The following is an 18,536-nucleotide window of genomic DNA, read 5'->3' as shown; positions in this document are numbered from 1 at the left end:
GAATGTATTGCCTTTAAGGTGGTAGGTCAAAGCCACCCATTTGATCATACATTGTTTGTAACTGACCAGCTTCTTCAGTAAATGGGCAGTGATCATTATTATTTTGTGGCTCCCTTTTATTCCAACTGAAACTATAGCCTCTTCAGAACTTGGATCACATGAACTTCATTCCACACCCTGTGTATGTTATGTAATTGCAACAACATTCTTATCCTGTACGGTTATATGACTGTTTTGGAATAAAATACATTTTCAATAATCTTAATAAGTCTGTCGATTTAAGACTTTACCATCTAGTAATGACTAGGCATTTCAAAGCTCTAAAGTGAAAACTTATGCATTTTATTTGAATCACAGATAATATGCTGACATCACAGTCTGTTGGATCTTGAAGCTGATTGATTGGCTGTACTCAATCATGTTTTAATGGTAGTGTATAACTGGTGTGACGTTAGCTTGTAGTTTCTTGACTTCAAGATAGCACCTGACAGGTCTTCTTGACGTGACCAATTTCCTTTGGCTTTAGAAACAGGATGCAAGCTAAATTGTGTTTCCCAAAATATTTTCCCCAAAGCATTGTTGTCACAGGGTGCTTCTGGTCAGCATTCAGTTGCCTCGGGACCTTCACTTACCCTTGGGGACTGCAAATGATCAGGATCATGGTTTTAGCTAACCCCAACTGAATCCCTACAGGTGAAGCAATGAACTGCAATGTGACCCACCATACCACCAAAAGGAGTCCCTGTGCACATTAACACTGCTTCTGTGACCGGTTCTCTGGCATGTTTATTACCTTCTGCTCTCTCATAAATGTCACTTTGTGAACTATTACAGCTTGATAATCAAATACTGATGTATCTATCCACCACAACATGTGTATTGATGCATCTGGTAAAGACAGTGAGGAGGGTCCAGGTCTTTGAACATTTTAGATGCCAAAGTCGGAATCAGAGGCTACTTTTAGACAAAAATGATGTTATCAAAAAGCATGCTGTATTGCAATATTCCATTATTCCTCATTCCACAGTCATCTGAACCTGAGTGTGCGTTCTCACAACCTTTGTACTAAATGTACCGTGGAGAAATCCTGGAGATTTTATGTGAAGCGTTTCAGTGGGCCCAGTCCCAGCATGGTTATCAGTCACTGCATTTGTGTGAAGAAACAGCCCAGAACTCTTCCCAGCGGGAGGTGTCTCATGTATTCTTCCACAACAGAAATGAATGACTTCCAACTGGAAGATATAGCTGTTTCACGGATACAGGAGATATCCCTGTCTCAATTTATCAAAGAAAAATACATTCCAGCAGATTGCGATTCTGAAAGCATGCAGGATTTTGGGAAAGTTGAACACTTGAGAGAAATGTTGATCTAACAAACATATTGTACATATTTCTTGAACAAGTGTGCTGTGTTTCCAAACACTTCCTTTTGAAATCGAATCAATTCCAGCTTTCAAACAAAAGTTATTTTTCAATATATTCGGTGACAGTGTGCTTCTGAATAATGTTGGGACAGATTCTTTTAGACAAACAGTATTTTAAGAAAAGGCTTGTAAAAACTGACAAGCAATGCCCAGGTTCAAGCAATTTGTATGCAGCGCATGGGGCAAACCAAACATGACAAATTCCACAATGAGTTAGCATTAAATTAATAGATAGAATGGGTATTTCCAGGGACAGTTTGACTAAAAAGAAAACTAGCAGTGTGAATCAGCACGACTGTCCTTCTGTATCAAGAGGTCTCCAGCACCATCACACCAGTCACAGGAAATTGGAACTCTTATTTTCCACTCTGCCAGCAGTAAGAGATACAATATTCATGGTGGATTTCCTACTGCAATCAAGCAGCACTGAGGCAGAATGAACAGGAAGAAGCCTTTCAACTGACATCAGTCGTTAATAAACCTGGATATATTTCTGTTTTATATATCTGCACTCTTTATTACCAACTTAAAATGTGATATCATTATTGTATTCCAAAGCAAAACATAACAACTTAAAAAAAAGCTAATTCAAAAGAAATGTTTCAGCTTTTTTTATACAAAACAAAAACATTAAAATATATTTATCCAAAATGGTACACAACAGTAGGAATTAGATACCAGCATGTCTTTTTAAAACATCCCAAATTGCCGTACAGGAGAGGGGGGGATGGGTCAATACAAATCTAGGGAGAGAAGTGACAATCATAGTATCCCAGGGCAACTAAAAGCAATTCTGTCAAGGGTAAGCTGATTAAAAGGTGCGGAGAAAGAGGCCAGGATCCTTATAATAGGCAAGTAAATGTGATGTATATATTTAGTAAATTACAGCCATAGACAAAGGACATAAAACTAATGTAAACTACAGCACAGCTAATGCAGTGTTCTAGATATAATCAAACTAATATATAGAAGCAAACAGCAGAATCTAGCTACAATAATAGAACATCTCAGAGCTGTAAAATAAACAGGTATCTTCCCCCATGCAGTATTTACTGGGGCTAAGATGCAGCAGTAATGCATGAACAGGTGAAGAAGCTCGATATTGTCTTTTGTCATAAGCGTTAGCCAAGTGTCTACTCTGCCTCATTGTAAACCTTGCCAATGATCAAGTGGCCTTTACTGTCCTCTTTTACTGGATTAACAACATCTTCTGGAACACGGAACACCCACGGAGCCTCCTGCAACTCGGCTGTGGTCAGGACACCATTACCTGAAAGGGAAATAGTTTTCAAACGGCAATATATACAATTGTTTATGTTACTAAAAGTAACAGTTCTTTATTTACATACTACAGCTACTGTATAGAATCAAAAATATACTTGGATCACATTAGTATAGGTTAAGGTTGGCTTTTTTTTTATCCTGCTCTCCTTGCCCGCATATTTTCCATTAAAAGTGTGTTATTACGCAACAGTCCACAAATATATGCTTTTACACAGAAATGAACAAGAGGAGGGCTAAATAAGTTTAGTTACTAATTTATGTTTATAAAACCTTTCAAAATATATTTAGAATATTTTACTATAACAAGTCTGTACTTACTGTATATTATTACAATTAATTCATATTATGCAAAACAAAACAAAACACTGAGTGGGCAAAAGCAGCCAGCCCCACCATAAAGGGTAATGCAGAAACAATTTCAAAAGACGGTTATATTAACCTATCAAAGTACTAGTCTGTATCTGTAACATTTAAAATGATTTATTCAACATGGCAATTTTTTCCCCGGCACCAGAAATCGAAAATAAAAATTGCACCCCAGAATGCATCAGCACTGTTAGCAGGCTGTCTGTTTTGATTATAACAAAAATCAACAGGCATGAAAAAAGGGCAAAATAATTTGCTGTTTTGAGTTTTTTTTTTTTTCCTTTCTATTGTGATTGTCACTTGTTTTACTGGCAATATTTACCATCTACATCAGCAGTGTGAAATGGCTGGCTGGCATCGTCTTCATTGGTTTCTGTGATTCCTGACAGCTCAGATAGAGTAATGGCTCCATCTTTGTTTACATCGTATGATTTGAACTCTGCTGGCAGCTCTGGAGGCAGAGACACAAAGAGGTGTTTAGAAAAGAGCACAATCTCCCCTCAGCAAAAAAAACAGAAGCTGCAACCGTGTATGAGGATACTAAAGGAATATTTCAAGGTGCAGAACTCCATTTTAGAGATCTGAAGTCTGTTCATTGTCTTGAAAAAAAATATCATAGATATAAGCTGGAATGGGGGGGGGGGTGCTTGTGTTCTTCTCTGTGTTGAAATAATGAAACATAGACTGTAATTAATGTCATACATCGTTATACAGCTGATCCCTGTGTTGTTACTTGGCTCCTTCTACATTAGAAATGTATTATCCTGTCTTTAGCAGCATTTGAACTAGATGGCTGCATGGTGACCTGTATGGTTATTTATGAGATTCTGAACTTTGCTAAATCCGACACTAAATTACAGACAACTGCTGATCAGTGGTAAGATTACATGAATGTATGTTTAAAGACTGTATCAGGTATATTTTGACTCACGCTATTTCAAATTCGGAGAAGGGACTTCAATGGCGAGTCACAGTACTTGCCCTTGGACTCTGAACTGACTTTGGATTGTAATAAGGAACCCTTAGTAATTATAAGTCACACTGCATGTCTCTCCGTCTACAGAGACACAATATTGTTAATCCAAGCAGTGCCTAGTATTTCATGCTTCAATTTGATGGTTTCCAAGGCAACCCCTGCATGTCAGCCAATCAAAGCAGTTGCCTCAGAAGAATCAATAAAAAATGGCGACCTAAATCAGACCAAGAATTGTAATGGTTGAAAATAAATCTAGGGATGCTGCAAATATAACAATCTTTATATTGTTAGCATTAAAAATTGTTACAGTTCAATTTAGAAAAAAAAAACACATCTTCTCTACTTGGTATAGTTAAGGTAGAGGATTAATACTGTTGCCTACACAGACTTGCATATCAAACACCAACAGCAGTTTAATTGAGACATTCTGATTTTATTAAGCTACATTAATCAGAAGGTCTAAAAACTCAGCTTTACTACATTCTGCTGAAATCATTTGCCAAAATACATGTTCAAAATTAGAACGAACAGCAAAAAGAGTTTGCAGGCGATTCACAAGAGGTTAAGTTATAAACATAAACATGGGGAATCACAAAACTATTTCTACGTTCATAGAACGACAGTTTCTGTGGCTTCTTCAATACTATATCTGCCACAGTATACATTTATCCACTATGTAGTAAATGTCACCACAAACACATTGATTTAAATAGAAATAAGTGAGTGTGGTTACCATGGCATCAAAGGCCTATTAGTACATCCACTGTTTACTTTCTTTCCCTTGACAAACATACCAAAACATTGGGAAGTTGGCTCTTAATATATGTGTCATTGGTGGAAGGAACGATTCTTTGGGAAAGGACATCCATGGTCAGAAAAGGCACCTACCAACCATTGTAAAGTGGGGCGCTGCATCTCTAGGCAGAGCTGTCTCTTCACCTGTGAAATCATCTAGTTCTGACCCTTCTGTGGTTTGAAGCGGGGAGGAAAAAGCAAGCGCCTCCAGGGAGAACAAAACTGCCAGAAATAAATTACTCTTCATTGCAAACCTGTATGGTTTTAAAAGATAAGACATTATCGGTGTTCAAAAGCTTCCCTTCCTTTTCAGAGACCAAACAAAAGATAAAACAATTACTTGGAAATGAAAAAAAAAGATAAGCCCAAAGAAATTATGTGTGCTAAGGAAAGAATCATTTTAAACCTGTTGACTTTAACACCAGCTGCTTTGAGTTACAAGCTGCTTTTCGCTCATTAAAATAGGCAGCTGAATCTGTCAGGAACAGTTGGCATTGATTTAGTCTAGGTGGTCCAATTTTTACACAGCTATCAACTCAGATAAAACGAAAGATCTAATGACAAGATCATTCATATAAATCAATAGAGATGTCTACCTTTAGCTTAGGGTACTGCCACAAGAATTATTAATATTTATAAACAAAAACGTATATTGTATTGACCTCCAATTAACTGGATTACCAATGTTCTGCAAAGCTGTTTAAATGTCCATACATTTCTAAAACGTAAAAAAACCCACACACACAACACACACACAACAACAAAAAGACCACAATGAACTAAGAAATAAACACCTAACACCACACGCACTTGGCTTAATCAGATGTCGGGGGGAAAACACACAAACACACACACACAAATACTTTCAATAACGAACTAAACAGTGCATCAATCAACACCATATACGGTTTTTTTTGGTTGTTTTTTGTTTTGTTTGCCAATGTCCAATGCTTTGGGTATTTCTAATACAGTATATAAATATGTTTTGAATTACAGCAAACTCACTTCCCCACTTACAAAAAAGTTGTAAAAGTTAAGTGAACTTCTGATTACTTACTTCCACTTCTCAGCTGTCGTTTTGTTAATATAACCGTAAGAATTAAATAATATGTCCCTTTTTTCCAGAAGGCAGTTTTTTTTTTGCATACAGATTGATTTTTGCTGTACCTGCTATGTCTCCGCGCAGTGAGTTTACAGTAGATAGAGTTGTGGGCTGGGCTTACATTTTCGCTGGGAGGTTTGCGTCTCAAAATCGTTGTTCTTAAATTACAAGTGCGCCCTTTGGGGCTATGTCATGGCAGGATATACTATTATTATTAATTTTTTTTAGGATTTTTAGGATCTACAGGATAAATAAACAAATACATAAATAAACAGATAACGTGAATGAGAATCACATATGCCTCTCAACCTATCAAATAATGGACTGTGAGGTTATTAAATTTGTGCTGAATTTGTCACAGTTTAAGTATAATCACTGCTTCAGATGACCATGAACATGCTTCTATAATATTGCATTCATTTTTAAAACTAGGACTACCCTTGAGTGGATAATCTAGAGGCAATTTCTGTAAATAATATATATACAAAAAGACCAATGAGACAGCACACAACATAATAAAGTCTTTATTTGAAAGTCTGGAAACATATATGACAATCATGCTTTTTTCATATAACACAATCTAGAGACATTTACATGTTATATTATTTTTATAGATTATTATACATTAGGCCCATGAAACAGTCAGAAATATACAAAACAATTTTTTCTACTAGACGTAGTAACTATGTTGTTTTTTTTTACTTGTTTTTTTTACATTTCCATTAGCTATGTGCTTACGTTTCTGAGATCAACATATTATTGCAGAAAACAGCAAATTGTTATTTTTTTGTTTTACATTTAGACAAAAAAAACTTCAAAGGTCATACAGATTCTTACAGTTACATGTTTTACTCAGTACAGTTTTACAACATAATTTAAGAGATAAAACTGCAGTATGGTAACGTTATACAAAATTCACCAGACATATATTCATTGCACATTTTAGTTATATAGCTTTGCAAAGAAAAAAAATGACTTCTTTAACCAGATCCCTGTCACTTATAGCTGCCATAGAAGCAAACTAACATGTTCTCAAAGTAGATACATTGGCAATTGTTTGTGGATTAAAGCTATGTGCTTTTAACCGGTAAACTATATAAATAGGGACAATTAAAAAAAAAAAAAGTCAACTCTCTCTAGATATTTAGTGCCAACGTACTGTTATTAATATATTTCATATAAAAATCAAAACATCTTGTTCCGGTAATGTAAGTGCCCTGTAGTCTGCCGACAATTGTAGTTATCACTGGTACCCCTTCTGTTAAGCATAGATTTAAGAGATACAAAAAAAAAATTGCACAGTCATTTAAGTAAACTGTGGCTTCAAATAAATTGATTCATTGTTGGCTTAAGGCCTTCATAGCACATATCAATATAACAGTTTCAGAGAAATTTGGTCACTTCCACCATCTCTTATTCAATTCAGTACCTGAGGGTTGGCACATTAATGAAAGAAGCAGGTTTGGATTTTCAGCTCATGGGCCATCACAGTTTTAATGTTTCTTTTATGAAAAGATCAGCCCGTGCTTCACAATGATATGGTGAGGTGCTTTTTTTTTAGTTTCATCAAATCTAGATGTTACACGGAAAATGTCTTTGTGCTGTGAAATGTTAAAAATCAGCAATTGTTAAAAAGAAAAATCGATAACATACAAAGTTGTTATAAAAGTAAGATCAAAGTTTAACAGTCTTTCCCAATATTAATCTCATTTGGTGACAGGTGTTAATTCATTTTAAGGGTTACCATTAATAGCTGTCAATACTGGCCATGTACTAAAGGACTATTGGTCCCAGCCTTGTGGATGAAAACATATGTTTGTGTTACAAAATACAATCCATTGGAATATAAAGATATTCCAGCCACATACCATTTGGCCATGCTTGTTGCACATTCCCATAAAAAGCATAACTCATAAATCCTTAGTTTCCAAACTTAATCTTATATTGCTCTTACCTGCCTGTTAAATATATGTATTCAGCTCTTGTTTGTAAAATGTTACACATTTTCTTAATATACTGTACAATCAAACTTACTCTATTCTAAAATGATTCCAGTAATAGTATGTAGTTTTATAGCTCAATAACATGTAAATACAGTACCATAAAAGTTAGTTTGACATAATTGTATCACATTGGGCCTTGTGGTGTCCTGCGAATTAACATATTATACACCAGCATCCAATTTCAATTGTAGTTCAAATTACAGTAGTTCAATGGATATAACTGAACGTTTTAGAAACCCTAACAGTCTACATTTTGCATATGCAATACAAACTATCACTAGGACATTGCTGGGTAGGTTTTTACGAATGAAAAATAAAATAAAATAAGAAAACAAGTTTTGTAATCAGGTTTCTCAAATTTTGCCCCTGGAGGTAGGTAAATATTTTTCAGACATGTAAGTCCTTGGTCACGTACAACCATGATTACTTTTTCTGCATTAGAGTTGACATTTTGAACAGGTTTAGATGTAGGCTTCTTCGATGACAGGATTGGCATTCTCAGCATGCTCCGGTCCACTCCCTTGATTCTTAATATCTTCTGAAGGCTGAATCATTTGTCGAAGGCGCTGGAAGCACATAGTTTAAAACGATTCAGTTACTGTATAACATGTACATCGGTTTTCCTCCTGCATAATACACAGATCTTACTTGTCTATCAATATATGTATTTATTTATTTATTTTCTGATTAACTTACTCCTGAATGGATGAATTGCAGTGCTATCCAGTGGCAATGAGGTGACCAACCCACATTGCCCCACGAGCATACCTCAAGCCTGCCCAGGAGGAACCGCCCTCTTATGAGGTGAGGGAGAATTTAAGTCCTTATGCCCATTCAATCCTTGAGTTCTTTGAGACTGCCAGCAAAGCTGGTAGGTCAATTTTGTTGAATAGTGCTGTGGTTTGTCCACAAAGTTGGGACTACTTAACTGATTTCACTTGTGAGATTGATTCAAACTCAAGGGTGCATAACTGACTACATTTATTTAAATCCTTGTAAATATGTATACTTTCTTTTAAAATGACCAGAATTGTTCCTCATCATAATGGAATGTGTTAAGCTTAGCCCACAGTTATTGTGTTCATTTCCTAATTATTCTTTATATCAATTTAATTGGGGTTGATATATGGACATCTTGAGGTATACGACTGAACTGCAGCAATGCATGCACATCTTTGAAACTGGAAAAAAAACTAGGAGTTTGGGATACAACGCAACCCTCTTCATCGGAACTGGTGAAATGTTACACAACCTACCTTACCAGTCAAACTCCTCTTTATCTAAATGCCTGTTAACAAAAACTTTTTTTTTGTCCATTGGCATGCTACTGTATTTGATTTTATCAAAATTATACAGAGAATTTCCTTACCTCTTTTGGAGAGCCCTTTAGCGTGACGAATAGGTAAACCATAAAGCCAGGGATTAAGAGCATGGAAGAGAGAGCCATGCACCATCCAACCCCTTGACCCCATGCTGGGAAAACGTAGTTGTTCATAGTTAGCGGAACCATTTGGAAAGCACTGAAGAAGAATACACCCTGGGGTAGAGGAAACAGAAAGGGTTACACAAGAGGAGTTGTATTACATACAAATGCTGATTTTATTATCCTTGTTTTTAATTGCATTTAGTATGATTGTCATGCAAGCTTTCAATACTTTTGAGACAGTGTTCCATCAGGTGGATCTGGAGTTCACCCGATAAAGGGAGCTCCTGTATGTGCTCTTGAAAGCTTGTGTGTATAAGTGAAATTAACATGCTTCCTTCTTTACATCACTGGGCCACTATTAAAAGTAAAACAAAAGATAACTTACAGCTACAATTAAAGGAGTGAAGATAGACCAGCACAGTTTCCACCAGATACATGGCCTGTATCCAACCATTTCTTCAATGTTGTCATAAAATCTGTTAACACCTTCAAAAAGACACAAGCGAGAGGGGGATGTACCTCATGTGTGTTATTAGACAAGCATGCATGTAATGTATTTCAATATCTGCCACATTACCATTGCTAGGCTTTTTGTTCAAGGAGGTGGGGACCGGACTGCCTATGAGGGCAGGGCAAGTTTAGTTGACTTTACTATCTGTCACTATAAGTTAATACATACCATAGCACCAGGATATGGAGATGCACTCAAAGAAGACCAGGAACAGGAGACACATTCCACTGGCAGAGTAGTAGTCAAACAGTTTGAACACGTAGATCCCACCCTGGTGACATTACAACATTGTGTTATAAGCCTTGCTACAAAGTTCTTATTGTATTGCGCGCAATGTTCTATTATAATACTATTATAAACAGTTTCTCTTGGTTGTTATTGATAGCAGTTACTGTATACAAAGAGCAAGTTCCAGTTTACATACAGAAGAATAGTACATTTACTTAAATCAGAAACCTAACAGAAATAAGAATGCTGGAGTCTTGTTTGCTATTGCAATGCTGTTCTTATTTAGAAATGACTTTCACAATAGTTATTAGCTTAAAAGTATATATTAACATTTGTGCATTTGTGCATTTTTAAGTGTCAGACTTAAATAATAAGGATAAAGGTTACCTGGGTGATATTTGATAGCCCAATTAGATATGACACGAAGCACACAACTGCAATAAAGATCTCTCTTCTGGGACGCAGAAGCTTTGGAAATTCATCAACCAAAGCTGTTATGAATCCTTCCACTGTGCAGAACTAAGAAACATATTATGCAGGTTATTAATCAGATTTAAAAATAAATAAATAAATAACTTTATTTTACCACTAACATTTCTGTAACATTACATATAAAATTATAATGACCACTTTAAATGGGTATAACATCCCTTACAAATCTTTATAGAAATAAATACAATGGCCATTTAATGAAAGGGCTTCTCAATCCTTGCCCTTGGATACCTCTAAAAGCCCAGGTTTTTGTTTCAACCTTAATTAAATAATTTTTTTTAGAGAATTGGTCATGGTAGTCACACTAATTACCACAGAAGCTCTGAGACTGTGAAGTGTAATTGCAAAGGCAAATCTGGGAAAAGCAATAGTATCATTTACAAATAAACTACTTAGTTAAAGGAAATAACAGTGGCATTATATTCTTGAAGCTTCAGTTAAAATTATGAGGAAGGCTTCTAGCCACAACGCGGCTGTGTCTAACATTTTTAAAAACTAAATAATGTAATCTTTTTTTAAAAGATGTGAAGTGAGTGCTGGTCTTCTTCTTGTAACAGGTAATATTTCTCTTTGACCAGAGGGCACCCGCAGTGAATGCTATGAACTGAGATTCCAAGTGTTCTGTGGAGTTGAGCACAAGCCCTTTGATCATTTATCAGCTAAACATTACAGCACTCTTTTCTTCAAAATGACATCCTGTGTGTCAGTTTAGAAATGAAGAAATGCAGAACACTGTTACCTGGCTGTCAATCCCAAGCATAAGCAGCATGGAGAAGAACAGAATGGCCCACAGTGGAGATATGGGTAACTGCGTCACTGCCTCTGGGTAAGCTAAAAAGGCCAATCCAGGACCTTGACAAAAAACATATAGAATTGAAATGTGCTGTCATGGGTCTTAGATATAGTCAAAGTGAGAGGACATATTCTGGGAGATACAATGCTATTTGTAATGCATTGTACAACATAAATCAATTGTTTCAGGTTCACAAGGTCTGTGTTTAGTTTGTTATGCAAATAGAGGTGATAATTTGGCTCAGTGAGATGACAGAGAATTACCAGCTCCTAGGGGAAGACACTATTGCAAAGGGGTAAAAGAAATGGGAACAAACAAATCTGAAGCCAGATTCTTCCTCCAGAGAAGATAACGTGACTAAAACCAATAGCCGAAATGTAATATTTATTCACTGCATGGCTTCATACTACAAAACAGGAAATATGTATTGGAGGGCTGAATTACAAACACCTCATTTTCAAATCTGATGTAAACATCTCTGCCATATTATCAGTGTATCGAATTGTAATAAAAAAAAAAACTTAATCTGTTATTATACTGATAAATCACAGTATATGCATGGTCAATTTCATTATTTATTAGGAAAAAAATTACCTGATGCAGCAACATCTGCTATTGGCCTCTTTGTGACATTGGCCATAAAGCCGACTATGGAGAAGATGACAAAGCCAGCAAACATACTGGTAGCAGAATTGATGCAACACACAATTATGGCGTCCCTATGGATCAGGAAAAAGCATAGTATTTATTTCCATTTTGCAGATGACCACATTCACTGACATTTCTTAAATTGATTGTATAGAATATAAAAATATTTTAACTTTGTATACACAGTATATTATCTGGAGCTCATTATCCAGACACTTATAAAAGTTTACCATGGTGCATTTGCACAGTCATTTAATAGTCTTCCCATGCCTTTCCCAAGGTTATACCATGTATTTACCATAGTTGACCATTTTTTAAAAATATCTTTTACCTTGCCTCTCTGGGCTTTACAATACTTGCTTATGCATTAGCATGCTTTCACTATGCTTTTGCTATAGGAAACTTTTAGAAGGAGAAGTCTATTATTTTAAAACTAAAAAGCATGGTGCCTGCAGTTGGATAGTTGTCCAGAAAATCAACTTAACCAGACTGCTTACATGCCCCCATTAGTCTGTTTATTTGACATTGTACAGTATACATTTTCAGTAGTCTCTGCTGATTGGCATATTTTTATTTCAACATTAATCATTATTAGTTGCACAGGATTCTTTTTTTCCCCACTTACTTGTATACATTGTTATGGAAAGGGTTGTAACTTCCAAGGGCAATCAATGAGCCCAGCCCCAACCCATAGGAAAAGAAGATCTGTGTGGCTGCATCCAGCCATACCTGAGAAATGAAAAGTAGATGTTTTAACAGGGCACAGTCAGCAAGGGCAGGACGCTATATGAGAGATGGGAATCCTGGGAGCCATACCTCGGATTCTTTAAGTTTGCTGAATTCAGGAGTGATATAGAACAGGATTCCTTCCTTGGCACCAGGGAGAGTCACTCCACGGATAAATAAAACAAACAGCATGATGTATGGATAGGTGGCAGAGAAGTAAACTACCTGGAAAACAAAATCATTTGGACATCATTTTAATCAAAAAAACACTGTTTTATTATGCTAGCCTGGTAATGTAAGTTAAGTATCTGTTTGGGGCGGGGTGTGGGGAGGGGTGGGATTGTATGTCAATCTGCTAAACGTGTCTTAGACCCAAGAAAAAAAATAAGGAAAAGTAGGAACTTTGCAAAAATTAGTAAATTAGTAAATTAGCATAATTGCATTAATGTATTAATTGTATTAATGTGAGGGTTTTACACCACAGCAATTGTGGTGTTAGAAATATGGGGCTAATCAAGGGATTTTTAAAAACCGGATATGTGGATCTACAGCAGTGAGGGTTGCATTTTTTTGTGTTATTATTGAATGTTGGGCATGTAAAGGTCTCCTAATATTGTAAATATAATATTTGAAATACCAGTAGACCCAATGAGTTTTTACATTTTAAACATTGTATTATTTGTATGATTAAATGTGTATACTTTATTGTTCAACACCTGTCCCTCACCTTTCCAGTCCAGCTAACACCTTTCCAGATACAAAAGTACACAAGAACCCATGCAATTGCCAGAGTTATTGCTAGCGGCCACCGGATTTGCCCTGGTTGATCCAGCCCATCTGTCATCTGATGCATGTTGCGTCTACAAAAACAATTACAAAAATATGTCAAATATCTATACCCCTCAGCATGGAATGCGTTTTTGTAACATTACAAAAAAATGATAGTATCTTACTCCCAAAACTCTGTGACTGCACTTGTAAGGTTGGCGGTGTTTACAATACTGTAGTTTGTATAGCATCGATCTGTATTCCATGGGTTATTACAGCTTTGCCAAGGAAGCTCCTGGAAAACAGTGGATTAAGTGACTTTTCAAGAAACCCAGAAGAGAACTTGTTTTAATAACCAAATTGGCTACTGCAGAACATTATAATAAAGGAACACATGCACATGAACTGATTTGAGAATCTGTATGCAAACTGTTTTCACTGGTATAGATTATAGAATATAATTACATTTTAATTTGTATGGAAATAAATATACTTACAGTGGTAAAGGAGTTATACAGGTAATAAATAGCCCAGGAAATAATGACAATGTAGTATATGTTTAGCCAGAAAGACAGGACAGCAGCAGCTAGACCCACACCTATGGTGCAAAAAAAAAATGGATTGTACATTAAAATAAGGATGATTCAAAAAGTAAATGATCTTATTCATTAAAACAATATCCAGTGTAAACACAGAGAATCTGCACAATAAAATGACAAATCATCCAAAGCATATACACTATGTAACTCTGCCCATATTATTTTACTAATTTGAACAATATGTGAAATGTCATTTCCATTACAATTATACTGTGATGTAATTTACATATTACAGTTTGTGGAATTAATAATAACAGACAACATGAAGCACCGAATGCATTCAATTGCAATGGTTGAAAAGATAATGGTTTCATTTTTAAAATATAATACCTTTGAACATAGGAGCGAGTTTCCAGACTCCAAGTCCCCCAATGGACGTGTATTGACCAAGGGAGCATTCGAGCAGAAACAGGGGCATTCCAGCAAATATGAGGGTCAGAAAATAGGGAATCAAGAAGGCTCCTGGACAGAAAGTAATAAAGAAATATTGTATTTTTTACATTTCTAAGATGTGATAAACAGTTGTAATTACAATATTCTGTTAAACTTTTTTTTTTGTTTTAAACAAAACCATTAAATATTAATATATAAACTAATTTTAAAATCAATATATCACTATTTTTAATTGTTCGTCCACCTTTATAAATATTCAAATGCTTATAATGTATTAATGTACAGGTGGAAGGGAGGGTTAAAGAACATTCTGTACAGTACCCCTTTTTAACACTCCTTGAAGCCAACGAAATCTTGTTTACCTCCACCATTTTTGCCACACAGATAAGGAAATCTCCAGACATTGCCCAGTCCGATTGCATAGCCCACGCAAGAAAGAAGGAAATCAAATTTTCCTTTCCAATTTTCTCTCTCGGGAAGCTCCTTTTTCGTCTTCTGCACTTTCACCACCAGCGTTTTTGGTTTGTCATTAGTAGGTGGTGTCTCGTTAACCTCAGTTAAGATATGTCCATCTGTGGTTTTAGTACCATTTGTCGCCATGTCTCTTGGTTTGGCAAAGGTCCTGGCAGACGGACGGGAGATTTCAGAACCAGACCACGTAGACAGCAGCTTCGCGGTTCTTTACCCAATTTTGGGACCGACAAATAAATGTAAAACAAATAGGCGCTGATTCACCTTAACAAGTGTCACCCAGGAAGGCGTTTAACCTGAAAACAGATATGGAGTCGTTAGCATTGAGTCTTATACACAAACCAGTGTCTTATACACAAATAAGATCAACCCCCAATCACACTTTCTTTCAAAATACCTTCCTTCAAAATTAGGAATGTTTCAAATTAATAACCAGGCAAAATATACCAATGGACAAGATTTACGAGAATAGTTACAGTAATAAACATATATTATATATATGTTATATTATTGCTATTGCACTCTACAGCGAAGAAGGTATCGGTGCAATGTACTGTGTTGCCAATGAGTAGTACCTTTCGTACACAACGTTACCAAATGTTCAACTTCTATTGACCCCCACTACCGAATTTAAAAAATATTTAAAATAAAAACACGTGTGATAGCTCTTACACAATTTCCCCACAGATTTTCTTTTAACATTTAACACATCTGACTTAGCTCAAAATATCAAAGAAGGAAGATACAAAAACATTAATTGTAAAACGATGTTAAAGATCAAGACCAGCTGCATCCCTTTAGTACTGTGAAAACCAAAGCAAAACACATCATCCACTATCCCCTTACTATGATCACCAAAGCAAAGCGAGTTGCACATGAACGTGGCAAACACTACCCTCAAAATTACACTGGATTAATAACGATTGCAGCTTTCCAAAAACAGATAATTCTGCATGTTAACATTTTAAACTGATGGTGAATTTCATATCATAGTCTTAAAATACCCAGCTATGGTCGCTCTTTTTTCCTCCTTTGTCAGCTTTGCTTAAACTCCTTTCCATAGGTTTGCACACAGGTAGCTTTTTTTTTTTTTTAAAGGAGACAGAATGTTTTCGCTACTTTCTAAATTATTTTTTTCATGTTATGTTGCTGACAAATCTTCCAAGGTAGTCTATTCAGTGGCTTTGACAAACATCGAAAGTGACAGCGTTTACTGTTAGCACTGAAACACGAGTCGGGCTAGAAAATAAAAAAAAGATGCTGCTTTATTCCTCTTTGTTGTAAATATAACTTGCCTATTACAGTGGGCAAATAATAAAATAATTAAATCTGGGTAGCATTTAAGGAAATATTGGATCAAATAAACGGCTTTCTTTTTTCAAACAAAACTTTATATTTATTTTTTTTGGCAAAAACATAAATAAATAAATAAATAAATAAATAAATAAATAAATAAAAATCCTAAAAACAAGTATAACTTCAGTACTTCCAAATGTTTTCTATTTATGTACTGTATTAATTACTGATTAGAAACCAAACAGAAATACTCACAGCAAAATCGTCGTATCTGTCAGTGCGTTGGTTGTGGAGGCATCCGCAGTTTATTCTTGAAGTTAAAGTAGTGGGACCAACCAAAGAAAGTTTATTTTTTTCCAATAAAAGCCTTTTAAACAACCATGGACGTTATCCTGGTGGGAAATGAGAATGTGCCTCTATGAATGATGCTGTCCACAGGTGCGTGGTGCTGAAGTAAACCCCAACACAAAGAAGGAGCAGCCTCTTCTCCTTGTGCCACCGTCTAACATCAGCAACCAGAAACGTTTCATGAAGCACAAATCCACACTCTCATCTACATAGCGTCAATGTCATCTGGAAGTCAGCCCTCCCCATGTACAACATATCTACCACTGAGATCGCAGCGGGTTTTCGACTGGAGCATCTTCTTGTCTCAAGGCTTTATTTGGCTTGGGTTTTTCACATAGTGGGTTTTTTTACAGCATTTGTGGTCATGGTCAGATGGCGCCTTATGTAATGTGGCTTTGCGTTTGATCAAGTGTGGCAGTTCGTAAAGTTTTTTGATTTTTTTTTTCTTTTGGAGCAGGTTCACATTTTTCACTCAGTTACCTGATTTGATTCTGATTTTCAATACAATGGATGCCATCTGATGCTGGATAGGAGCCAACTAGCGTACATTTTAGTACCGCCTGAAAGTATTGCATTTGATTTTCAAACAAGATGTAACATGAAACAGCTATGCACTTATATGCATATGTAGCAAACAGGTTAATACAGTAAAACTAGATTTATTTTGAAAGTCTGAAATTAAGAGTACAGTATGCGCTTTTAGACAAATATTATCTAGCTAAGGTTCGTAAAAAAAAAAAAACATTATTATTATTATTATTATTATTATTATTATTATTATTATTATTATTATTATTATTATTATTATTATTATTATCCACCAAATACCCACTTTATATATGTAACTCACTGTTGATTGAACAACAATGATAGGGTAAAATACAACCATATTTGCACCCGTCACGAAATACTGGAGGCAGAAACAACGAGCTGGTGCAGAAAATTGGTTCTGGTGAGCAAATCGTAAACTAATTTTCTGCCAGACAATCAGTTATTTGAAACTGGCATATTACAAACACGATGTCAACCGTGGTCTAGTTTCTGGCAAAATGTGATAAGGAAATTCGTCAATAAAGGGGGTCTGGAGGTGTGAGATAAATTGAAAACGATGCTTATAATCTTAGCTTGCTGTCTCCAGAAATAAAATGCCCTTGTGAGGGAACTTAATTGAACACACTAAATGCAGAATTTAACTCCCACATTGAGATAAATGAACAGTTTCCCGCTAGAGGATTGGGCACCACCGTGTTAGTAGGGACATTTTAATGAAGTAGAATTGAAATACAGCAAACATTCAACACTTGGTAAACAACAACAATAATAATACTACTACGACTATTAATAATAATAACAACGACAACATTACTTTTTACATAAGAGAAAAAAGCATGATCAATTACATAACGCACCTAAAAACAACTTTCACATTTATCTGCTTATTTTGATGGCAGCGTAAACTTTTTTCAAGATCCCCCTCCGAAAAAAAAAGTCTACATTTAAGAGGAGAACGCTTGTAAGATTTAGCCGAACGTCTGGAATGTCACATGACACGCGTGCCAAGGACTGATGGCAACTGTTCCACTGGCGTGTGAAGAATCGATATCAACAAGAGCAGGTAGCAATTTATGAATATGCAACTGGTATGGTCGTCCTGTGGATTTATGTTTGTGCAATCGGCAGGACGGTTTTCAAGAGGGAAAAAAAGTTATGAAATTACCGGTAGTTATTTAAGAGAAACGGTCAAAGAAATCTGTACTGTTGATATGTTATTATAATAGACCAGACCACAACAAGCAATCCCACATGCGAATGACATGCACCACACAGTATGTTCCTTTGAATAATCTACGATACAGAACGGTGCAGGAAAAGAAAGATTGATCATTC

The 18,536-nt window shown here is 35.8% G+C and overlaps 1 protein-coding gene across 1 annotated transcript; it reads right to left on the bottom strand.

Annotated features, from left to right (window-relative positions):
* Nucleotides 1-6,455: 6,455 nt before the first annotated feature.
* LOC117971364 (sodium- and chloride-dependent GABA transporter 1) lies at nucleotides 6,456-16,970 on the bottom strand. Its single transcript, XM_058999812.1, has 15 exons — nucleotides 16,557-16,970; nucleotides 14,897-15,301; nucleotides 14,472-14,603; nucleotides 14,040-14,140; nucleotides 13,728-13,837; nucleotides 13,502-13,634; nucleotides 12,865-12,999; nucleotides 12,674-12,777; nucleotides 11,995-12,119; nucleotides 11,347-11,459; nucleotides 10,503-10,634; nucleotides 10,056-10,158; nucleotides 9,762-9,862; nucleotides 9,320-9,487; nucleotides 6,456-8,516 (listed from the first exon to the last, which is right to left on the bottom strand). Exons 2-15 carry the CDS (start codon nucleotides 15,132-15,134, stop codon nucleotides 8,412-8,414), a joined length of 1,800 nt encoding a protein of 599 aa, XP_058855795.1. The 5' UTR covers nucleotides 15,135-15,301; nucleotides 16,557-16,970; the 3' UTR covers nucleotides 6,456-8,411.
* Nucleotides 16,971-18,536: the final 1,566 nt, after the last annotated feature.

The sequence above is a fragment of the Acipenser ruthenus genome, chromosome 25, assembly GCF_902713425.1.
Source record: "Acipenser ruthenus chromosome 25, fAciRut3.2 maternal haplotype, whole genome shotgun sequence".
Taxonomy (NCBI): Eukaryota; Metazoa; Chordata; class Actinopteri; order Acipenseriformes; family Acipenseridae; genus Acipenser; species Acipenser ruthenus.
The sequence above is the reverse complement of the archived record's forward strand: the minus strand, read 5'-3'. Positions and strand labels throughout refer to the sequence as shown.